Genomic DNA, 23440 nt, shown 5'->3' with positions numbered 1-23440 from the left:
ATTTCCTGCAATCTAGGGAGTATCTTTACTCAAAAATTTACTGTATGCTCCGCGCCAACCTGTGGTGGCGCTCCGCTTAGATAGTGTCGAAAGCGTCCCACTGCCCTTACTACACTCAAAAACGTCTTTACGAGTACACTACGAGTAAGAGCTACTCACTATCGAATATACAAATTACAATGTTTATATAGACTTTTACGTGCAATCTGAGAAATTGCAGGCTTGAGACCCATATTTTAGGGCTAGGTATTCTCAGCATAAAACACTCGGGAAAGGCCGTTTCCGGCCATCTGGGGGTTTGAAAAAAAACAAAAATTTCTTCTACGCTCCGCGCCAACCGATGGTGGCGCTCCGCTTTGATAGTCTCCACACATTAGCCCCCCCCCCCCTAATAATTTTTCCGTTCCGCCGCGCCTGTCTGAGGGCATTCAGCAATAGAAAATTTTCAAAAGGGGAGGGGGAACCCGTCCCCTTAGACCCCTCCCCCATATCACTCTAATGCCACTTTGGCCCCTCCCAAACAAAGGCCCTGGATCCGCCAGTGGATACATTTGGAATGTTTGCAAAGCTGTCAAAATTCTCTGTACTTAGAATTTCATCAAAGTGTATCTGTTTTCTTTCTGTAGAAATATTCTTTTTTGTTGTGAATAAATGATTGAGAAATTATAAAGAAAACCAAAACATTTTCAGCCGAAGTGCCCTAATGACATCATCCACTCATTTGTTGCCAGATGCATTTACAAATATCAGTAATTGTTAAAAATTCACATCTTCGCAATACAAAATGCAATGAGGATGTGGTTTTCACAGTAAGGATCCAGAAAATTTTCAGCAATGTTGTTCAGCAATCAACATTATAGCCACCAGAAAATCCTTTCATTGTTATAATATATCACATGAATTCTTCATCTACCTCTTGTATGGTAACCTTTAAACGTCGTACTTGTGGCTTAACTGGTCATTATAATGCATTTTGTCTCGTAACCAAGTGACCGGTAGTAAGTTATTCTGTCTTGATGTAAATACACCGTGATATAATCGTTTTCCTTTCTTTGTTTTCTTTTCGTGAGTTAAGGAAGTTAGCAGGGGCGGATCCAGGATTTTGAGAAAAGGGGGGCCGACATCCCGATGGTAGCACTTTAGTGATCTGCGTCCTAGGGGAGGGGTCAAAAAGGGAGGGAGGGTAGGGGGCCACAAATTTCCAAGGGGGAGGGGTTGTCCCCCTCCCCCTTGGAAATTTTTGGTTAATTGTGAGTGCTTAGATGCAAAATGGTGAAACATTTCGCCAAAAACTAGAAAAACCAGAAACGTTGCAGACACGCTTTTTTGTGCACATATTTTTTCTCGATAGACACATATTTAACAACGCTCAACAGTGCATGTACAATGGATACACTATTATTGCGTCGATTCGTTTTTTCTTCTGCGCGAAAATTATGACACCAGATTCACCCCAAGAAAAAACGTAAAACAAGATATATTCAATGAGATAATTATGATATACTCATTAATGAATGGGGGTGTAGGCGGTTTTACACTATCTAACGCAACGTTGTCGCCAAGAACCTGAAGTATTTTTAAGGGAGGGCCCGATAATAAGCGGAAACGGATCACCGACGGAAAAAATATCGGAATTTGTGGACTATTTTTTGCTTCCTATTGTATTAAAACAAAGCACCTATGTGAAAGACACAAATCACATTCTGAAAATTGTGGAAGCCACCCCGTTACCAAAAGCAGTAGTACTTGCTACACTCGATGTCGTCGCCATGTATACCAATACTCCCCAAGAGGAGGCATTAGATGTATGTCAAGAAGTCTAATGAAAATGCGGAAAAAAGCGAATATGGAATAAATAAAATATCTTCCATATCCATGCGCAAACTAATTCCCAATAATTCCCAATAACCAATTCTATCTACAAAAGATCGGTTGCGCCATGGGTAGCCAAGCCTCTCCGGAAATCTGTGATATCGTCATGCATAGACTGGAAAACCAGATTTTACCGACAGATAATAAAATCTTAAAATGGCTCCGCTCTAGAGATGAAATTCTATTGCTTTACGACGGTTCACCTCAGGAACTTGAACAACTAGTAACCAGGTTGAATGAAATTCACCGCTTCTTAAAGTTTACGGTAGAAATATTACACACCGAGGTAACATACCTAGATTTGAAAATCTTCAAAGGTCCAAGGTTTGAAACCAATGGGCTATTAGACACCAAAGTCTACACCAAACCCACGGAAACCTTGCAATACCTCGACAGAAACTCTGCACACCCACTTGCCACTTTTAAAGGCTTCATTAAAGGGGAAGTCTTACGATACGCACGTCTATGTAACAATGAGACTGATTTCTTACAAAAATAGAATGCGTTCACAGAGAAACTGTTACTCCGTAACTATAAGAAAGAGGAAATTGCCTCAGCCACGAAAGGCATAAAATTTGAAAACCGTGTGCAATACCTCACTACCAAACCTACACAAAAGGAACCACCAATGGTGTTCAAGCTTACCTATACACCCCATATCAAAACCACGCTTTTGAAAAATGTACTTTTGAAACATTGGCACTTAATCTCGCAACACGCGGACAGGGGCGTAGCGAAGGTTTTTTGTTGGGGGGGTGGGGGTGTGGAGGATTTGATTTGCCGACGGATCTGGAAGTGGTGACTGAAATGGGGGAGGGGTCTAAGGGTAGGGGGTCTACCCCCTCCCCTTTGGAAAATTTTTAGTTTTGAAACGTCCTTAGATGCAATCTGGTGCATATTTTAAGTCAAATCTGGCACCGTAGAATTTCCATTTCGATATCATTTTTATGGCAGTCGGCAGAAGAAGAATTAATTGGGACCAATTATCGAACTGTGTTTTCTCTTTCACCGATCGCTGAAATAGTGAAACTTCGTGATGGAAATGTTCAGAAAACTTTCCGGTAATGAGAAATAACAACATTCATTGATAAACAAGCGAGAAACGTTAAAAATTGTGTACAATTCGTGAGCCGTGTCCTTAAGTTTTCCACGGAGAACGAATGACATCTGCGATGACGTCATTCTGAACAGAGGCTAATAACAACACGTTGTCACACGATAGATAGCACGACTCATGGGCTGCGGCCTATACGGAAGCCTTTAATTCCATTTCTTTCACTGAGTTGCCGGCGATTCTGGCACTCGTCTAGCTGAGCCTGGCTACAGTAGCTATACTGACGGCCGTGACATTATCAGTTATTTGCCGAGAGGTTTTTAACTTGCAGGCGTCGAGTGATTGGATTGGTGAATGAGTTTATCAGATGAAGAACTGGAAAATCGAAATAACCGATAAAGAAGCTCCCGTTCTCCTTTTCTCTATTCAGCTTTCCTTCTTTCTTCCCCTTCCGCTCTCTTCACCTTTTCTCCTTTTGCCGACAGCGACCAAATTATTGGGGGGGGGGGGGTGACACCCCCACACCGCCCGCCCCCCACCTGCTCGCTACGCCCCTGCACGCGGATTTATCCAAACCGTTTCCAAAAGAACCGATTCTAGCCTACAAAAGGGCCCAAAATCTTAAAGATTTACTTGTTAACTAAAGGTTTCATACTAACGAAGAATCAGCTGACTCTCAAGGTTCACACGAAGCTCTTTTAGATGCTCTTATAGCTGCACTTTGAGTCCATAAAAACTCGTGCACAGAAAATAGATGCATTTTGAGAACGAGACGCCCAGGCCGAATACAAAATATTCAAATGCTACTACTGATGAAGCTCCTCCTATAAAGTTTGAAAGCAGAAACCGGTCTAGTTGGTCATAAGAACCTACACTAGTCTCTCCTACACTCAATTAACCTAATAGGTGCAATTACGTTTCACCAAGAGGAGCATGCTATAACGGTTCATGTTCCTCGGGCCCTCCCTTAAAAATACTTCAGGTTCTTGGCGACTACGTTGCGTTAGATAGTGTAAAACCGCCTACACCCCCTTTCATTCAGATAATTATGATATACTTGCTAACTGTGCATTGATTTTCCCTGACAGTAATAGTCAGCACTATAGTACTGAGCCGTATCTAATTAATACGTGATGTCGCGTTGGCCTGATAATTGCCTTAGTTTCAAATTTGGAATAAAAATGATCGCGTTTCAGGGAAGAGCAGCTGGATATATATTAGGCTTTTCTTTCACCAAGTTATGCCTATTAGGAATTTGAAGTACTCCCACATAAAACAAACGCAACTGATTTCCAAAAAGGGGGGGCCGGGGCCGGGTCGGCCCCCCCCCCTGGATCCGCCCCTGAAGTTAGTGTCCAATACAGATATAACGTCTAAAAATACCTTGTAACGGATTACCAATCTCTTTGAATCAATATCCACTTTCCTTCGACCTTGCAGTGAAGCTCAAAGAGCGTAATACTCATGTGCTTCAAATAAATAATGAACAGTCTATACCCTAAAAGGGAACAAACTGTTATTATATGGATTTTCTGTTTTCCAAACTCTGAAGTTGGAAATGCTATGAATCTTTGGGTCGTCATAGAGATAGTGTATTGCGAATATGAATTTTGCAAATTTGTTGTTAGTTTGCGAATATATCTGGCAACATAAGAGTGAATGATGTCACCACTGCAATTCTGCTAAAACTGCTTTTGTTTTCATTTTAATATATAACTCACTTAGTCACAAAGAAATATAATATTTATACAAAATAGTTGCGTCGCGATAAAATTCTAAATACAGAGAACCATTTGCCTGTTATAAGCAAGAAAAAAGGTGAAATCAACGAGAATATCAAGTTAATATCGAACTGTAAAGCATTTGAAGATCATTTGTGGTTATATCATCACCTACCTCATATACTGTTTTTCACTCCGGGGAAGATGCGAGGGTTTATCCAGTCAGTATATCAATCATACATAACTCGAGCCTTCGGGACAAGATATTGAGGTGGGGTTTTCAACTAATATTTTCGAGAATTTGTCTTTTCCAATATAGGTGCCACATTTTGTCTGACACCGTAATATCGCTTTAACGATTCCATCGAATACACACATAATTCATTAAAAGTGCACCCAAGTTACACCAGACAATTTTATTGATTTCCTGTTTTCTTCATTCGCTCTTCGGTGGATAATAATTCGTAGTTCGTTTCATAGTATTTATCATTTGACTCACGAAAGAAAGAAGACAAAAGCACATTTTAACGATTACACTTATTACACTTATTTACAAATTGTAGGCCCCCTTGGTATTAGTGGGGACGTTAAATGGCGGTCCCGGGAGCAGGAATGGGAGCGACTTGACACCCCTGCCATGTTATCCTCTGAACACTTATCGAAGAGAGAAGGCTTGAAATAAGCCGGTGTTCATCCACGATCTACCACGGATAGGGGCTCAAATAAAGCTATTGTAAAGCTTCCTGATCCTTGGGTCTCTTAAGTAAACTAAATTAAATGCAACTAATAGCACGACTATGTCGACTATAGTTCACGAAGAAAATGTAACTGTGTAGGCGTGAATACCTCAACATCATTACATGTTGAATAAATGTAAACGCTCAATGAGGTTCACAGGTAAAGACATGAAGCGTCATAATCAGCTGTTAAATTATGGAGAAATTAACAAAGGGTATGCTAAGGGGGGTGGGGTGGGGGCAGAGCGTCGGGAGAAGCTGTAGAATGAGTGTGAGGATAGCACTAGTTTAAAAATTAGAAGAAATAGACCCCCCACCCCCATTTGGGTGCTAGGGCTCAAATCCATGGCTACTCCGTCCGTAAGACGTTCCGCCCTTTCTTGTCTTTTTTTCTTTTTCTTTTGCATATGTCTCCAAGTATATGCTTTGTTCAGGTCATCTTGACCGGACATGTTTGCATTGAGTTATCCGATAACTATAGCCTTATTGAGTGTCTCATATTTTTAATTGCTTTGTTCTACATAAGTTAAGGATTAAATGAGTCAAACGCTAAAGCCTGTACAGGACATGACAAGACAAAGAGTATATACTATCGATAGTCTATAGTCGCGTGGGAAATCCGGCTATAATATGGCTCAGGCTTCATTTGAAATTTAACATGAGGGAAACCCTACACACAACTACACTGTACTGGTCAGATAAGGGAGTTGCTTTCATTGGAACATAGCCTAGTAAGGAAAGATGGGAATTATTGTGGGCGAGGGGGAGGGGGGGGGGGGGGTTGGGCGAGGATGGGACTGGATCCACCATCACGGCTTGAAACCCTCTATACCAGTATATATATCGATAAGACATGTGTTCGTAGACTCGTAGTGTGAGTACAATGCCTCCAGTACGAGTACAACTTCAGGGTACAACGGTACGAGTAAATGAATTTTTTTGTTGGGTAACAGTGAAAGCTACGTACGTCGGGCGTATATAATGAACTATAAGGATGTCCATCAGTTTTTGACCAATGTGCAGCAACCATGGTTTTAGGAAACATCATTCCTGTGAAACATGCTGGCAATAACCATTAATGATCTAGCTAGAAACCTCAACTGTAAGGTTCAGACTGATGTGGTGATTACAGATTTCAGTAAAACTTTCGACAAGGTCTTTACACAGACGTCTAGCGTGTATGCTCTAACACTATGGAATCTCTGGAAACATTATCAATTGGATTAATGCTCTTTTTGAGCAATCGCACTCAGTCTGTTTTTATTGATGGTGCTAATAATTCTAGATTGGAATACTTATAGTCTGAAGACTGATCATCAGAGTGGACCCGAGGTGTTTCTCTCTGTTAATTAGGCTTGTGCATGTTGCGTGCTGTCCCCTGTGCAGCGATAACCACTAGTTGGTGTTTGCATAGTACAAGACAAGACCGGGGCGAATATAATTATATAGATAGTAAAAAGTTTAAATAAACTGGACTCGTAAGCTATAGTAAACTGTTTGTGATATATTATATTCACCTCTTCTCATAAAAAAATGACCCCATTCAATGGCAATTCAAACGGTTGCCAAGGAAGTAGGATGAAACAAATGGGAGCGTCAAAATCCCTGGCTTTATTATATACCTTGAATGTTACTGTTAGTGCTAGATTAGATACACATAAATAGAGACAATATTCCGGCATCCCATCGGCAAGCTTGTATCGATCAAAACTGTAATGAAACATCCATTAAAGATATGTAACCGACGAAACTATAAACATACATGCTGGGAAAGGGCAGTTTTTAGGACTATATAGGATCATCGGTAAGCTTTAGTCGATCAGAAACTGCAATAAAACATCCATCGAAGATACCATGTGACCGACGAAACTATAAATATCTACATGCTGTGAGGGCAGTTAAAATTTTTAGGACTATAGGTCAGGCTGTAAAATAATCAATTCGTGCTGACATGTTTCATGATTATTTATAGCTTGAAAAATGTTGGAAAACATAACTAACCTGTAGCGGAAATTGAACCATTGAATAAAAATGTTTAACCGCTCTACGAAGAATTCTTAAATAGGCCTATCAAAATGCCCAGCCTATACTGTTGTATATATATATATATATATATATATATATGAATATGATGGGATTCGATAATGTTGTTACTGAGTGCACATCAGTTTTGGACTATAATTAAGGCCTCATATTACACTCTATAACGAGACATTGGGCTTTCTTTGTCTGAGTGATTCAAGTGGTTGAAGTTGGTTGCGTAGTTAAGAAATGAAAAAAAAAAACATGCAACAGTTTAGGCTATATCAGGTATGTTACTCATGATGTTAGAAGCCATGCATGAAACTTTTAATGAAATCCTCGATCAAACTCTATCATATCAACTCTTTTAATGTCTCTTGTTTCTTCATGGCCATCTTCTGTGTATACCGGGTAGTTAAGTTTTAACCAGTCCAGGTGGTAGCCGTTCAGCATAACAACCATTTGCAGATAAAGCAGTAATTGTGTGTATTGTTCCTTCAGTTCCCAGAATGCATCACGAGCTTGCCTTAGCTTCTTCTTAGTACTTTTCGTTCCTGTGAGCAATGTTATCACATCGGATCCGGAACAGACGGTTTCTTTCAGTTCAACGACCATTATATATTTGTCTACATACAGATCAAAATTCCAGCTGCAAATCAGCTTCAAGAGACGTTATTTGAAAGTTGTTCTGTGGTATATGCGTTTAGTATTCGATGCCACGTGCACAACGATAAATAGCTTGCATATCTGTACTGTTTGAACATTTTTCGAAATCACCCGCGTTAGGGCCTAGTTTGAAAAGTCACGTATCAGTATACGCTAACGCAGATATTTCAACCAAAGATGACACTGTAACATATCTCTGGTTTTAACTAACGTCAGCATTGCGACGCGCGGAGACGCGCGCGTTGTAAACCGGTTTTATTATACATAGCGACGTGGCGCTATAAATAGATACAAGACTTTAGACGGAAAATGAGGCCGACTATGAAAACAGATATCTAGATGAGGTAGGCTACATCTTGTAACTTCATTCTCTCAATATTGTTGGTCGTAGAGTATACTGTCATAGGCGTACGAGTCGGGGGTGGGGGGAGGGCAGGGGGCAGACTGCCCCCCCCCCCAAATTGCCAGAGGGCAAGAAATTCGGGCAAAACTCCTGAAAAATTCGGGCAGCCTAAGAGGAGAAAAAATATATATACATATATATAAATATGAAGTAGCTTGCCCGAATCTTTTCCAATTTTTGCCCGACAATTCCGTAGAAGTAGGCCTACAGGTTTATCATATTTTTTGTTATTTTTTTACACTTTTTTGTGAGAAAAATTGCAGTCTCACCCGACACTATCCCGCCTACGTGTCGTTGAACAATGTATGTTTTTCTGGAGGTAGCTGAGTACTGTCTTAAAATAATAAAATCGGTAACTAAATATGAGCTTAACAAATATACTGTCCTCTTTTCCCCCTTCAAAGTGATGTTACCATTTTTTCTTCTTCTAATTTACCAAATTTTTGGGGAAGTGTAAATTTCTTAAACGTGAGATTATAAAATAAAGAATGTTTAGATGCAACTTGCAAGGCCTCAGAAGTGCCATTTCCGGCATTAAGAGAGGCATATTTTGCCAAAAATTTTTCTTGTACGTATACGCGCCAACCGATGGTGGCGATCCGCTTAGATAGTGTCACGGGAACTTTCGGGCACAAAAGTTCTGCCCCCCCCCAAACTGAAATGGTCCGGTACGCCTATGAGAGTACATGTAGAGATATGCGGCTCAGCGTCGAAGTTACCTTCATCGCTTTAATAGAACGAACATTAAAGAGATGACTTTAGGCCGGCAGAATTTTAGCGTTGGAATATCATACTACAAAGTCAAAGTTGAATTTGACTGCTTAACATTTTCTGTATCTACAGGTCAGAACCATATCCTGACAGCAGTTTGCTGCATTTTCAACTCTGCTAATTGTAACATATTGTACTGCAACCTGCAGTTTAGACCAACCACTGCCAGTCCTACTTGGAGGTTACATACTTACCCTTGACCCCAGCCACCATCCTAGTCTAGCCTATCTATGCCCATATATGGATTTAAGAGTAAATGAGCTTATATAACAGATTGTTCTACTATAGTACTATACATATACTATTGAATACAGAGCCTCAACAACCACTGCCAGTCCTACCTGGAGGTTACATACTTACCCTGACTCATTTACTCTTAAATCCATATATGGGCATAGATAGGCTAGGATGGTGGCTGGGTCAGGGTAAGTATGTTACCTCCAGGTAGGACTGGCAGTGGTTGGTCTAAACTGCAGGTTGCAGTACAATATGTTACAATTAGCAGAGTTGAAAATGCAGCAAACTGCTGTCAGGATATGGCTCTGACCTGTAGATACAGAAAATGTTAAGCAGTCAAATTCAACTTTGACTTTGTAGTATGACATTCCAACGCTAAAATTCTGCCGGCCTAAAGTCATCTCTTTAATGTTCGTTCTATTAAAGCGATGAAGGTAACTTCGACGCTGAACCGCATATCTCTACATGTACTCTCATAGGCGTACCGGACCATTTCAAACAGATTGTTCTACTATAGTACTATATACGCATTATTACTATTGAATACAGAGCCTCAACAACTGGAATAACCTGTCTTGTGTTATTATTACATTATAGTTATTTATTAATTATCTACCAAGTTTACACTAATATTTTGTGAAAACTTCTGGTGACAGGGGTACGTGTATGATGTCACCACCATCATTGTAATTAAAATGAGGAAAAAAAATCACTTGCTTTTCGTTTATATCATCATTACTTCATTTATTCAGAAGAAAGTTAAGCTGCTTTAAAAAAAAAAAAACTTTTCATTGTTATGAAAACCTTAAAAAAATAGAGAAAATTGACAGCTAAGAAAACTTTCCCAGTTGAAATCATATTTCAAGGATATATACTAACATGAACATGATAATAGGAATGAAAGAGTTTCTAAAGAACATTTGCCCCGAAGACATCACAAGCCACCTATATATAATTCCTGTTGTCCTATAATGGACGGTAGACCCCTATATCAAATCAAAATTTCCTAACGTTTAAGCATTCATATTTCGAGTTCAAAATAAAGATATTAGTATCGAGGTTTTGACTAACAGTGTGGAATATCTTTCTCAGATATTTTTTACAATGTTTGCCAAAGGAATACCCTTGAACAGGATACTATGAAAACATAACCTTCAAAAGACTTCAAAAGAGTGCTGGTTTTGAATTATTCCAGATACAATATTATGGTCTCTTGACTGGTTCGTCAGATTAATATCAAATCATTTCATAAACGATCTTTGCAGATGTGTTTGCTGATATTTTGTTTATCCATTCAAGGAGACAACCCTTCATAAGTTCATAAGAAGGAAAGATTTACTCTAAACACTCTGGTTTTATGCTTTATATACGTGATCTTTGGCAAACTATAGTTTCGCAAGAAAACAGTTCTTTGTTTTCAAAAGAATGTGAAAAACATACAGGCTTTATTTCATGTCAGGAAGCCGGGCGGAAAGTGGGTGGGGGTTGGAAAACGGTTCCTTCAATTTTGTGGAAACATAAAAGTGCCACTTTAATTAAGCTCGGAAAGACGACGTCGAAATATCAAAACGAAAAAAAAACCGACTAGAAAAAGTGGAATCATTGCAACTAAAATGTTGAAACACTGAAACGAACAAAATGATCATCTCTATAACCCCCTCCCCCTCCCCTCCCCCTCCCCAATTCCAAGGTCATGGTCACTTATAACTGAGTAGCAATTAAGATTATTTCCATATAGCTGACACCCAGTGTAGGGAGTCACAATAAAGGGACATATACGGTGAGGGAACAGGTATACTCTTCACTCATCCTTTACAAAGATCATACACAAATTCACGATAGATTGACATTTTCTGTCTTCTTCAGTTTATTTATGTCTTGTGTTATTGTTTGGAATTAGTAGGTCATCAGTATTGACCCTTTATATGCTATAAAGTTATTAAATGGTCACGTATTCGTAAAATTCAACAGTTTCACCCTACCGCCTCGAAACTATATGCTCCGCATTGAGCCTATACGTTGAATTTAATCAATAGAACTCTCCCATGGTCAGTGAATAAGTTGTAGGTGGCATACTCCTATTACACTAGCGTCTATATCAATCCGCCCCAAGTGTTCTCCTAGCTCAGGAAAAGTGACAATTAGGAGCAGGAGAACAACTTTTTTTTTTTGCTATGTTATCAATTAGGATCTGCGTTTTGTGGCTTGGATGTTAAAGAGCATGAATGGAAGCACATGTGGTGCCAAGAAATGGGTCAATTTTAGACCAGTTCAGCCCTCCCAGGAGCAGCGTACGAAAATTGTTTTACGACTGCGTAAAGAGGTTTGTTTACAAGTGACGAAAACTTCAGGCTCTCGTAGCAAAAAATCTGCATGGTTATGGTACGGAAAATTAATAGTGCCATGAAATGCCAACTTGTCAGCTATCCTGTGATGGGTATAGCGTTTAGCTAGTGAGAACTTCTATCTAGTCTTAAGAGACCACATCACTTTTGTGATTTAGTGTGTAAGTCAATGGGGCTTTTAATGGGCGTATATATGCTACCTGTAGGGTCAGAGGTAGATACACCTGCGAAGGTATAAACCAACAATGATGACCGGTTAAACGTATAAGTAAACAAAAATAGAACAAACATTAACATACCACAAAAGGTGATTTAATATATACGTTAACGGGCTGTAGTGTCCAAAGTCCAGGAGTAATCATTTACTATACGTTATGGCCACTGCCCTGCATGCTTTTACACTGTTAGATGTTTGAGCCCATGCCTAACTTCTATGATACCAACCATCAACACACAATCTGTATCCTGTGGTGGCCTGAGGTGAACCTTAGCATTCAAGGAAATATTAACTATAAACATGATGGAACGGCGCCGTATGAACCTGATCCCGTGTACTGGCACGTCCTCCTTTAGCATGACGATGCTATATATATATGGCCATGAATGTCATCGTGATAGTGTTATACTCCCGACATATTATTACACTCATGTGGATAATATAACATTTTATATAGCATAATATAGCCTTTTATACGTATATTCCATTAGGACAACGGACTGTTCGAAAGACATGAACTGTTTAAAAAAAGGCCGTAAATTATCGTCGAAAGTTGGACTTTTTTATTTTTTCTGTGGCTGGCCGTTTGTACAATATAACAGATTTTTATGGCTAACATTACAGGAAAACGTTATGTATCGTATCACAGTGACATATGAGACTGCGCATATCTCCATCCATGCATATAGGCGGGTACAAAAAAAAAGGCAGGGACCACACACACTCTTATAGCAGTGTTAATCTGCGTATACCATAATGTCTTGCACGTACTTGTATGGCAAGCCAAATACATAATAATTAGGTCGATAAAGCGTGTGTAACTTCTATCGATAAATACGATCTCGTCCTGGAGCATTTGTTTGCCATATAGATGTACTCGGTTTACCAAGGAGTTCCACCGTATAGCAATATACTGCTGATATATACACAATCAATGGACGCTATTGCATGTACATCTCATAGCCTATGTTATTCAGCGTTACCCCGGTGATATATGGCAAGGAGTAGTATAGCAACTCCCTAACCTTATATGCATGCAACAGAGTGCATACGCAAACAGCTAAGTTACCGAGTAAATACACACTATGTGCAGTTCAAACGTTGGGAGGAGAACAATATTAAAGACGGATTTGTCTGTGTAATCTAATCAAACCGTGAAAACCAAACATGAGGATACAGCAACAAATATAAGGGGATAAAGTCCAAACGAATAAGTCGCAAATTTGTTTCCGCGACATTTTCTCTGAACGCTTTAAAAAAAATTGTTTTTGAAGCTATCGAGGTGTAGAAAATAATATTATAGTTAAAGTATATTGCGCGCAAAATTTGTTGAAACCGTAGGGTATTCACCATTTGCTAATGGTGCTCTTAGCTTAATTAATTTGAATTGTGCTCCGTGTAATGTGTTTAAATATTTTATATATTTTTTACAGGCCTACATCATATGATCGAAATTGAAAACAAACTCACGAAAGCTGCATTACCCTGTTAGATGGAATCATATTTCATTCCAAGACTATTTGTTTATATATAGTTTCAAATCTGAACAAGAATGACTGTAGAATAATTAACCAACATGTTTTTTTTCACATTGGGTTTTATACCCGTATTGTAATATAACGTTACATAAAGACTTTGATGACATATTATAATATAATACGGAAATTCAAATTTAATATGATACTATATAACTATGTATGAAAGGTTTCAGATATGACCTGGCTTGGTATGTTATGATAGCATGCATATAGGTCAATAGAAATATTTCCTGCATTCATTTATAGACGTTGTTCGTGTTTCAAGTATAGGCCTACTTTATATATATATATATATATATATATATATATATATATATGTATGTATGTAAAGAGTATGAAACGCCCCATTGAAACAAAGCAGGCCATTGTCAGTGTCAGTCTCAAGGGTTTTTTTCCCTTTAAAATGCGGACAACTTCTAAAAGGACGAACATCTTTTCATCATATTGATTAGACAATAAGGGAAATTTGAGGCATTTTTCTTTCCATGTTTTTTTTTATCTTTTCGTGCTGTTTTTAATGAGCTGCATGATGCAATGATCTGTGTTGGAAATGCTTAACAAAATAGACATTTTGAACAAGAAAAGTGGCCACAAATACACGAAGTTGTTTAATCCTCAATTCCATATTTCTGACGTTTAGTAACTCAATTTCTTTTTTCTATATAGATGGTCTGTTATAACTGAGCAGGGGCTTAGTAGTATTTTATATGCAGGTGTGCTGTCCGTTAAATTAGAACAATATCATAAATAAAGGCAAACGCCAGGCAATTGTGGGAAAGTTGTTTAGTGCAGTATTTTTGTCTTTTACATTTTTGCTGCCATAATGAAGACTACCCTTTACTTTAATCAACCCCTCTCCTATAAGGCTACAAGTGCTATACTAAAGGTGATACAGTTGTTACACTGTTTTTCAATATGGGTAACTTGCCAACCTCTTGCCAAACAGTCAATAAACTTAACTCACTTTCGGCTTTAGGAATCACAAATGATTTCGAGTTGGTTAGCAACATGTTTGATCTCCAGAGTAAGGCAAATATGTTACCAAAACAGAACTAGTATTGTTCGATACAGGTGTCAAACGCCTACAGTGAAATTACGACCTTCCTTACCGGTTTCGAAGCTCTGGACATATACAATCAGGGTCCATAGCCTAGTGGTTAGGGTCACGGTCCGCATATACAGCGGGAGGGTTCGAATCCCGGTGGAGGCTGGAAGTTTTTCCACTGTTCTGGATTTCCAACTCATTACAATTTCAATACACATACACACAAACACCCACATATATATATATATATATATATATATATATATATAAATATATATATATATATATATATTTATATACATATATATATATATATATACATATATATATATATATATGTATATATATGTATATATATATATATATTTATGTACAAACATTATTAAATTAATCATTCAAGCCCGATAAATTATACCATGATAGACAGTACCTTTCCCAAATATTTACCTTCATATTTTGTTAAAGCTATATTCGTTAATGTTAAAATAATCTATTAAATATTTCTGCATTTAATCATGGTCATGAACCTTGACCAAAATCACATAGCAAGATAAGCTACCCGCTACCCGAACCCCCCCCCCAAAATAAGACCCAAAGGCAGGGGCGTAGCGAAGGGGTTTTTGTTGAGGGGGTGTGGAGAATTTGATTTGTCGACGGATCTGGAAGTGGTGATTGAAATGGGGGAGGGTCTAAGGGGAGGGGGTGTTCCCCTCCCCTTTTGGCAATTTTTTAGTTTTGAAGCGTCCTTAGATGCAATCTGGTGCATATTTTAAGTCAAATTTGGCACGGAAGAAGCTCCCGTTCTCCTTTTTCTATTCAGCTTTCCTTCTTTCTTCCCCTTCCGCTCTCTTCACCTTTTCTCTTTTTGCCGACAGACCCAAAATTTGCCGACAGCGACCAAATTATTGGGGGGGTGTGACACCCCCCACACCCCCGCTCGCTACGCCCCTGCCCAAAGGTTTATTTTATTGTTTGTGTTGATAAAAATGTTCTGCAAATAATTCCAAAGTATGTAAAAAATTGCAACACCAAAAAACATATGTTAAATTGTCTCGATTTCATTGTGGCAAACTGTACAGTTGGAGTTAATTTTGGAGTTAATGGCGTTTATCATAATAAAGATATTTATTTGTAAGGATAATTCTGTGGGGAATAATAAACTGACCCCATCTTAATTGAACGTCGGTAGAACAACGGAAAGGGATAGATCAATATTAAGCACCGATTATTGTCCATATTCATATATGTATATATTGTACCGTATGTATTTTAGATCATCCTGCAAGCAGGAACTCGCGAAGAAGCCTCATTGGCTTATCAAAGCCGCAAGCTGACCGAAGTCAGTCTCTTAGATTCATATTTAACGTCCATGATTATGAATTATGATATTAAGCCATGGTGATTGCTGCTTGTTCAGTGATTCACACCATGTTTTATAAGACGTTCTTTTGAACTCGGACAACCTTCTATATCTTGACGCAGACTGAAGCTTTTATAATGAGCCTAACACATGTTACTAGTAGTACTGTTTCATATGTTATAGCTATAATATTGCACTGCAATGACTACATTAGCTTTATTATTCCAAAATGTTAACCCAGTTTAGCCTATATATATGTTAGCTGAACTAAATCACATATGTTAGCATGTATACAGAATGTTAACATGGATAAACAGTGAACAAGTTCGGATGATATAACAACCTTGGTAACATGACTTAAAACAATAAAACATAAATATGTTTGGCTATACGTTGCTAATGGCCAGACAGCCTCATGCAACTCTTCACTTATTGCCACCCAGTAAAATATACTTTCTGACAAGCATTATACTATTGAGAAAGCAATACATTTCCTACACTAAGATCACTACTAGAATATTTAGAAAGGAACAGTTATGGCATAAATGATATGATATTTTAATTAGTATCCATTGTAGCTAAGACGAGGGGTACTACTTCATTACACTATGATGTCTCACTGAAAATCAATTAGGCCCAAATTTCGAAACTCTTTTCCCAGCTTACGTTATTTTTTGGTATTCATAAATACTTTTTCTTTTGTTCCTGAAATCTTTCTTTAATAAAATTATAAAATTCATAATCATATCTCATCAAATGTTTGACTTTATCGATGGTTGAATTTTCTGGTTTAATTTTATTAGTCGTCTTCATACTCGACTCCCTCTCACTTTTCATAACTTGTTTATATTGTTCGATCGAACCTTTGAATAACTCCGGTAACATTTTCTCCAACAACTTGATAAATTCTTCATATTCTTCCATTATTCCAACGATTAAGAAATGATTTTTCACGTTCTCCTTCGCTCTCTCTAAAGAGACTCTATTAGCTTTCTTACAACCCTTTTCATAACCGCAAAACTGAGTAATCAAGCGAACTTGAAACAATTCTGCGACGCACTCAGGTCGTCCCCGACGAACGCATTCATCATACGACTCCGTGTTAATTGTCTTCAATGAATTACGCCACACGAGTTCCTCTTTCGTCTCCGGCTCCGAGTCGCGGAACCGAGAGTAGTAATAGTGGGAGACTTTCCGTTCAAATGGATCACGAATAATGCTAATACGTATGACTGTTTTATCTATCTCGTGGTTCAGGTCCATGCCTAATTCCTTTTCATATGGTATATAATAAGCGTGGGTATACAGAAATGCTGGTGTATCGGCTTGGGCTATTGCACTATTGATATAATTAAATTTCTGTTGAATACTTCCTTTCTCGACAATTTTAAAATCCACTAGTGTGGTTATCTCACGGAAACTGTCATTATTTCCAGCTTTAGTTAGCGACATGGCAACCAGTAACAAAGTTCTGCTTCCACACTTTGGCGGTACACTGAATACAAGTACAGGGTTACGAGCTGAAAGGCTTGAAAGTTGTGACTTGTTAAATCTCGTGTCTGCCGTTAGCTTGTCTCTATAATTTGTGACTATTTCTGGTTGGGCTTCTCCTCTAGCAAGCATCGGATGAATTTCATCCTCCGGGGGAGAATGTACATTAATGGCATCAAGTTTCCCCTTGGTCTTGTTCTGAAAAGTTAGTACACCATTCGTTGTATTTTCATGTAGTATATTCCCTGTGTTAGTACTTTTTGTAGGACTTTCCTCGCGATGATGTGGTTTCAACATTCGCCTCTGCTGATCCGAAACTTCATCGGAAGTGTTTTTAAGTCTAAGATAAACACAAAGTGTACAAATAGATCCAAATGCAAGAATCAGCTTGAAACTTCTACATAGATCGTTCGGTTGTAGACCTTTCATATTAACAAGCGGAACCTGCCTATATATGCTCCCAAAAGAATTAATTCAATGCACATACGTTATTCAAGAAAACTGAGTGATAGTTGCAATAGCTTTCGCTGTGTTAACAGAGGACGTTAACTTATAGCAATACTACCTCTATCTCCGTTATAGGCTTCCATAAACAAACATAGCCTTTACATCTCCACCAAATGGCAACCATTGATAAAACAGTCTTGAATTCAATGGAAACTTGATGATCATCGGTTGAAAACAGAAAAAACTTAATCCGTTTCACAGATATAAAAACTAGCCAATATTTTACCTGCGGACAACGTTGATGTCCACAACACGCATGCGAGTAATTCCGTTTGTTAATTTGAAGTAACGTTCTCTCGAACTGTTAACGAAAGAAGAGATGTGTACATATTATTTATGTACAGTTGTGCGTTGAAACTTCTGAACAGAGTAATCGTCGAGTGTTGAGTGTAATCAACAAAGTCCTACAAAGAACGTGAATTGTGCTCCGCGCGTGAAACGGTAACAGAAATAACGGAAGATTGTTTGGGTCATAAAGTCATGTGTTGATATGGTCGGTATGGCGTATACAGTATATCCTATGTATATATGGCATGGCTTATATTTCTTGACAGACTGTACGCGCTATAGTTTACCTTCATGTATACTCGCTCTTGTACAATCAGTGTGATCTTGTACGGTATTCGGGGCATTTTGGATATCTAACACAGATACTGCAAGGCAGTGGCGTAGGAAGGTACTTTTGAGTGGGGGGGGGGGGGCTGAAGACTGATGGCCGACCTGGGGGAGGGGTCTAAGGGGAAGGGGTGTCCCCTCCCCCTTTGGATTTTTTTTGCATTTCCAGGTGGCCTCAGATGCAATTTGGTGCAATATAGCACACTTCAACCCACCCACTCCATTTTGTATATTAATTTGCATTTTCACCTGACCTTATCTGCAATTTGGTGCTCCAAATGAGATTTTTTTCTCATTTGGAAATGAAAAAGGGGTTTTCTGTCTTGCGAAGCGGGGGGCGGAATGATACTTCCGCCCTCCATATTTTTCACTGGGGGCTGGCGCCCCCAGTTCCTACGCCCTTGCTGCAAGGCCGTTAATCATGACTCCTGCTAATTAGAGTTGTCCTCATAATCATGCAACTGTATAGGCTACCGCACAAATCTGGCTATAAACTCACTTTCAAACAGTGCATCATTTACATCATGTACACAACACAATTTATCTTCAGTAAGAGTCATAGTTACTCCTCCTACATCTCCTCCAGTCGATCCATTCTGGTGTGTCTGTCGACATGGCCAATATGTATATAATATATCATACGGATCAAATGAAACGTGCCTCTATATGCCGGGATGCTTCTAAAGTGTTATTTCTCATGGCGCACATTTTGCACCAATTAAAATTATTATGCCGTCGTAAGAATGTAATGTCTATTCAGCTTCCCATAATGCCACGAAATGAGTAAGCCGTATCGTCATAATTTTGGCACATGGCTTGAATGGTATAATGCAGGGGTACCCAAAATGCTGCCAGACCGAATAATACTGTAAAATGCTCTGAAATGGCATACTGACAGGTTATCACAATAGGCACGTCATAATTTCTCATAATTTTCTCATAAACTTCTCATAATTTCTCGATCACAAAGATCGGGAAGGGGGGGGGGGGGGGTGAGGGAATGTTGCCACAAATGACTAAGTTATAATAAAACGATATTTCATGTAGTTTGATGCCAAAAGGAACAAATGGTTTTCTTTTTATCTCGTCACCAGATAGCTACTAATATATGCAACACTGGTCAGTGATCCATACAGGTGTTAGGATGGTCATTTTAAAAGGTTTTCATATCTTCTATCAAATGGTGATCAGTAACTCGATTGTCCACTATAAGCTTCCGGTTAATAGCTGTTGACCTTCTCCTTAACTTCCTATCAGTCTCCGTTTTCAGGTCGATAAGGTGACTATAATTTTCTACCGGAAGAATCCCATCTTAGATACATGTATATATCAGTTAGTTACCATCATAACATATATTGAATTGCCTGGAGTTTGACTGTGTCAAGGATAAACAGTGGATCGCCGCTCATGAACCTTTGATATATAGGTCACGTGTAGGATCTATCTCCGAGGGACCTTGTGGTACGTCACGTGACGTTACATTGTTGGGATCATACACAGTTACAGTCTCGATGCAAGGGGAACAGGGCTGAGAGTGGATCAAGTTGTTTAGGCGTCGTGCCCGGGCTCTATCCTGAGTGACCTTTCAAAGTATCTGAGAGAGTTCATGGTTTCATCGTAATATATTTACAGTTTATAAGTGTATACTGTGTTGTATACACTTATGTACTGTTATTTCTTTATTTGTATTGGCGAATTTGAAGACTAACGGCGGTGAGCGGATTTTGTGGTTGAGCTTTAGTAAAATTGTCATAAATAGCGGCGCTGTTGATAAATGATTTTGTATAATTCCTTCTTCGGAGTTTTTCCTTTGAACGAATGGACTTTGTTATGTTCAAAGTCACATTGGTTTATTACTCAGTCGCAATGTTGTAGCGTTTCACCCTTATCATAAAACATAGTTCAAACAGCATGACCATGACCAGGCTGGTTGGGCGAAATGACCATGCTAGTTGGGCGAAATGGCAGTTGATGATGTTGATGTTGATGTTGATGATGATGATGATGATGATGATGATGATGATGATGATGATGATGATGATGATGATGATGATGATGATGATGATGATGATGATGATGATGATGATGATGATGAGGATGATAATGATTATGATGATGATGATGATGATGATGATGATGATGATGATGATGATGATGATGATGATGATGATGATGATGATGATGATGATGATGATGATGATGATGATGATGATGATGATGATGATGATGATGAGGATGATGATGAGGATGATGAGGATGATGATGAGGATGATGATGATGATGATGATGATGATGATGATGATGATGATGATGATGATGATGATGATGATGATGATGATGATGATGATGATGATGATGATGATGATGATGATGATGATGATGATGATGATGATGATGATGATGATGATGATGATGATGATGATGATGATGATGATGATGATGATGATGATGATGATCAGTTATTTTAATATAGTAATGAATAGTTTAATGTCATCATTTGTATGTTCGGAAGATGACAACTCATTGTATAAACTTTCATTTATTTGTGATTTTACTGCCACTCGCAAAATACAAAAATGTAAATGTTTGAGTTTTCAGAAGATTATAGTCTTTTGCTTTCAATATTTGATAAAACGCCGTGGGTAATTTTCAATTTATATATAAATCGCTTCGATCTTTCTCTGGCTTTATCTAAGTTTTCTTTTGTTTGCGGATGAAAGACATCAGAGTCGTGGATATTAGTTGCGGCCATGATATAACTACGATTGAATATGCCATATTCGAACAGTACTTTTTGTGGCGTAGATATATAGTAGGGCAGCATCACATTTTATCTAAAGATTTTCTGCCAGCTAAGTGGACCTATAAGTTCGACTTTCCTGACAGAAAGTGTAGATTGATAGCTAAGTTACTTTCCTTTTCAAATGTTATTGTTACGCATATTTGCAATGTGCATGTCTTGTTCGTATCAATTCTGAAATATTGCCCTCACATATTGTTGGCCCCCCCCCCCCCCAAATTTAAATTCAAACCATGTCAAATCTGCCCGTAGCAAAGCCATAAGATTTTCACCATTCATAGAAAACAAATGACTGACCTAGTCAGCAAACCCATCAAATTTATGTAAAGTGTTAATTTACAAATAGGACAACTAACCTTGTTTGTCCTGACACAACGTCGCTAGCAAACGCCCACTAAGTTTTGACCAAAATGTAGCAAAGTTTGTAATCTCATAACCACTAGACACGCATTCGATTTTGGTGATATACGGAACAAGTTAATCTTTCTTCAGTAACAAGTGTTTGTCTCACTGCAGTGGCGTAACCAGATTTGTCCATTAGGGGGATGAAGGTGGGGGGGGGGGCAAAGATCTCGAGTGGGCCAAGGGGGGGGGAAGCCTCACACGCGACCAGTTTATTAGGTACATTCGCAATATGCCCCATTCCCAAACACGTGTAACCATGGTAACGGAATTGTTACGAATGTTCCTTTACCTAAATTGAAGAGTTTATTCCTGACTACCATCCGCTAAATTGTTCAAGGGATAGTCCAACTAAATATATGAACTTGATTTATGATAGAGAAAGTCACTATACTCTTAGCTGATAACCCTGTGTGCTCTGTTCTCATACTGTTTACAGTACATAAATGTATCGTTCACACTTTGTCTACAGAGCCTATGTATTTCCTTCTAATTAGATGATTGGTTTTTTTGCAGTAAAATTTGTTATTGGCCCAATCGAATTTAGAATTTGGACAAAACTTCAAAAAGTAAAAATGCTATAGCGATGGGATTTCGACAATTGGGTTCAGTAGTCGTCCTTTCAATTGTTTTGTCTGAAGTTCTCATTTTGGTCTGGACTATTCTTTCAACGGTACAGTTTAAGCATGCAGGCAATCTCATTGTTCATGATTTACTATAATATGTTTTAAATAAATTTGTTTATAAAGCTCACTTTCATCGTGTTAAGCTTCTTGCATTCAGACACTACAAAACTGTCTGTCCAGCACCATGGTCCATTGGCTTTATTACATTAATCGGCTTAAAGGGAGTGAAGACTCGCGCAAAAAGAAACGTCTGATGCCGGTAATCTGACCTAGTTTCGAACGAGGTGTAACATAAGTGTTAGACATCACCATCGATCACAGAAAATACAAACACAGCTTGCTACCGTCGGTAATTAGATACTAGTGTGCAGTCAATACATGCAGCTTCGGTCAATCACATGTACATGTAGTATACATAGTAGCGTTGGACATCTCAGGTCCAGATAAAGATAACAAGGCATCACGTTTCATTACTGTCTGCATTTTGTAGCGACAAGAAGAAAACTTCACTTGCAAGCAACGGAAAGTTAACGTTTTTAGAGGGCGACACGCGGTGTGGGGCGAGTCTTCAATGCCTGTATAGTCGTTGGAAGCGATACTTCGTTTAGGCCTATTCATACGACTGATCAGTCTGTGTGAGTTCACACGTGAGATGTTGAAATAACGTAATATATCACGCAACAGCTTATAAGTAACAATATCGGATTTAATTCCGGACGGTCGATATGACGGTGGTATAAAGTTATAAACATACGCATGAAATAACAAGCATGGTAGCAGGTTATATCGCTCTGAAGCGTGTGTGGCGAGGGGGTGTAGGGGGTGGGTGGGCTCGTAGCGATGACAGCAAACAAAATAATAGGATAACATTTAATTTGAGACGCAATTGGCTGGTATTAATTTGATAAGACCCGTCAATTACCGATTAACGCGAACTGGTTTAATTGAGCCTTCAAATGCATCTTGTCAATTTCAAACAATATGTGTTTTACTCACCAATGTGTCACTATC

At 38.6% G+C, this 23440-nt stretch overlaps 1 protein-coding gene across 1 annotated transcript; it reads right to left on the bottom strand.

The window, feature by feature from the left end:
• Positions 1 to 15840: 15840 nt before the first annotated feature.
• LOC139978702 (heparan sulfate 2-O-sulfotransferase 1-like) lies at positions 15841 to 18457 on the bottom strand. The gene has a single exon (XM_071989127.1). The coding sequence runs from the start codon at positions 17906 to 17908 to the stop codon at positions 16670 to 16672; it is 1239 nt and encodes a 412-aa protein (XP_071845228.1). The 5' UTR covers positions 17909 to 18457; the 3' UTR covers positions 15841 to 16669.
• Positions 18458 to 23440: the final 4983 nt, after the last annotated feature.

The sequence above is a fragment of the Apostichopus japonicus genome, chromosome 13 (assembly GCF_037975245.1).
Source record: "Apostichopus japonicus isolate 1M-3 chromosome 13, ASM3797524v1, whole genome shotgun sequence".
NCBI lineage: Eukaryota > Metazoa > Echinodermata > Holothuroidea > Aspidochirotida > Stichopodidae > Apostichopus > Apostichopus japonicus.
This window is presented reverse-complemented; position numbering and strand designations above follow the sequence as displayed.

Excerpts from the sequence above, each read along its gene's own strand:
- LOC139978702 (XM_071989127.1), bottom strand. The coding sequence starts at position 17,908 with ATGAAAGGTCTACAACCGAACGATCTATGTAGAAGTTTCAAGCTGATT.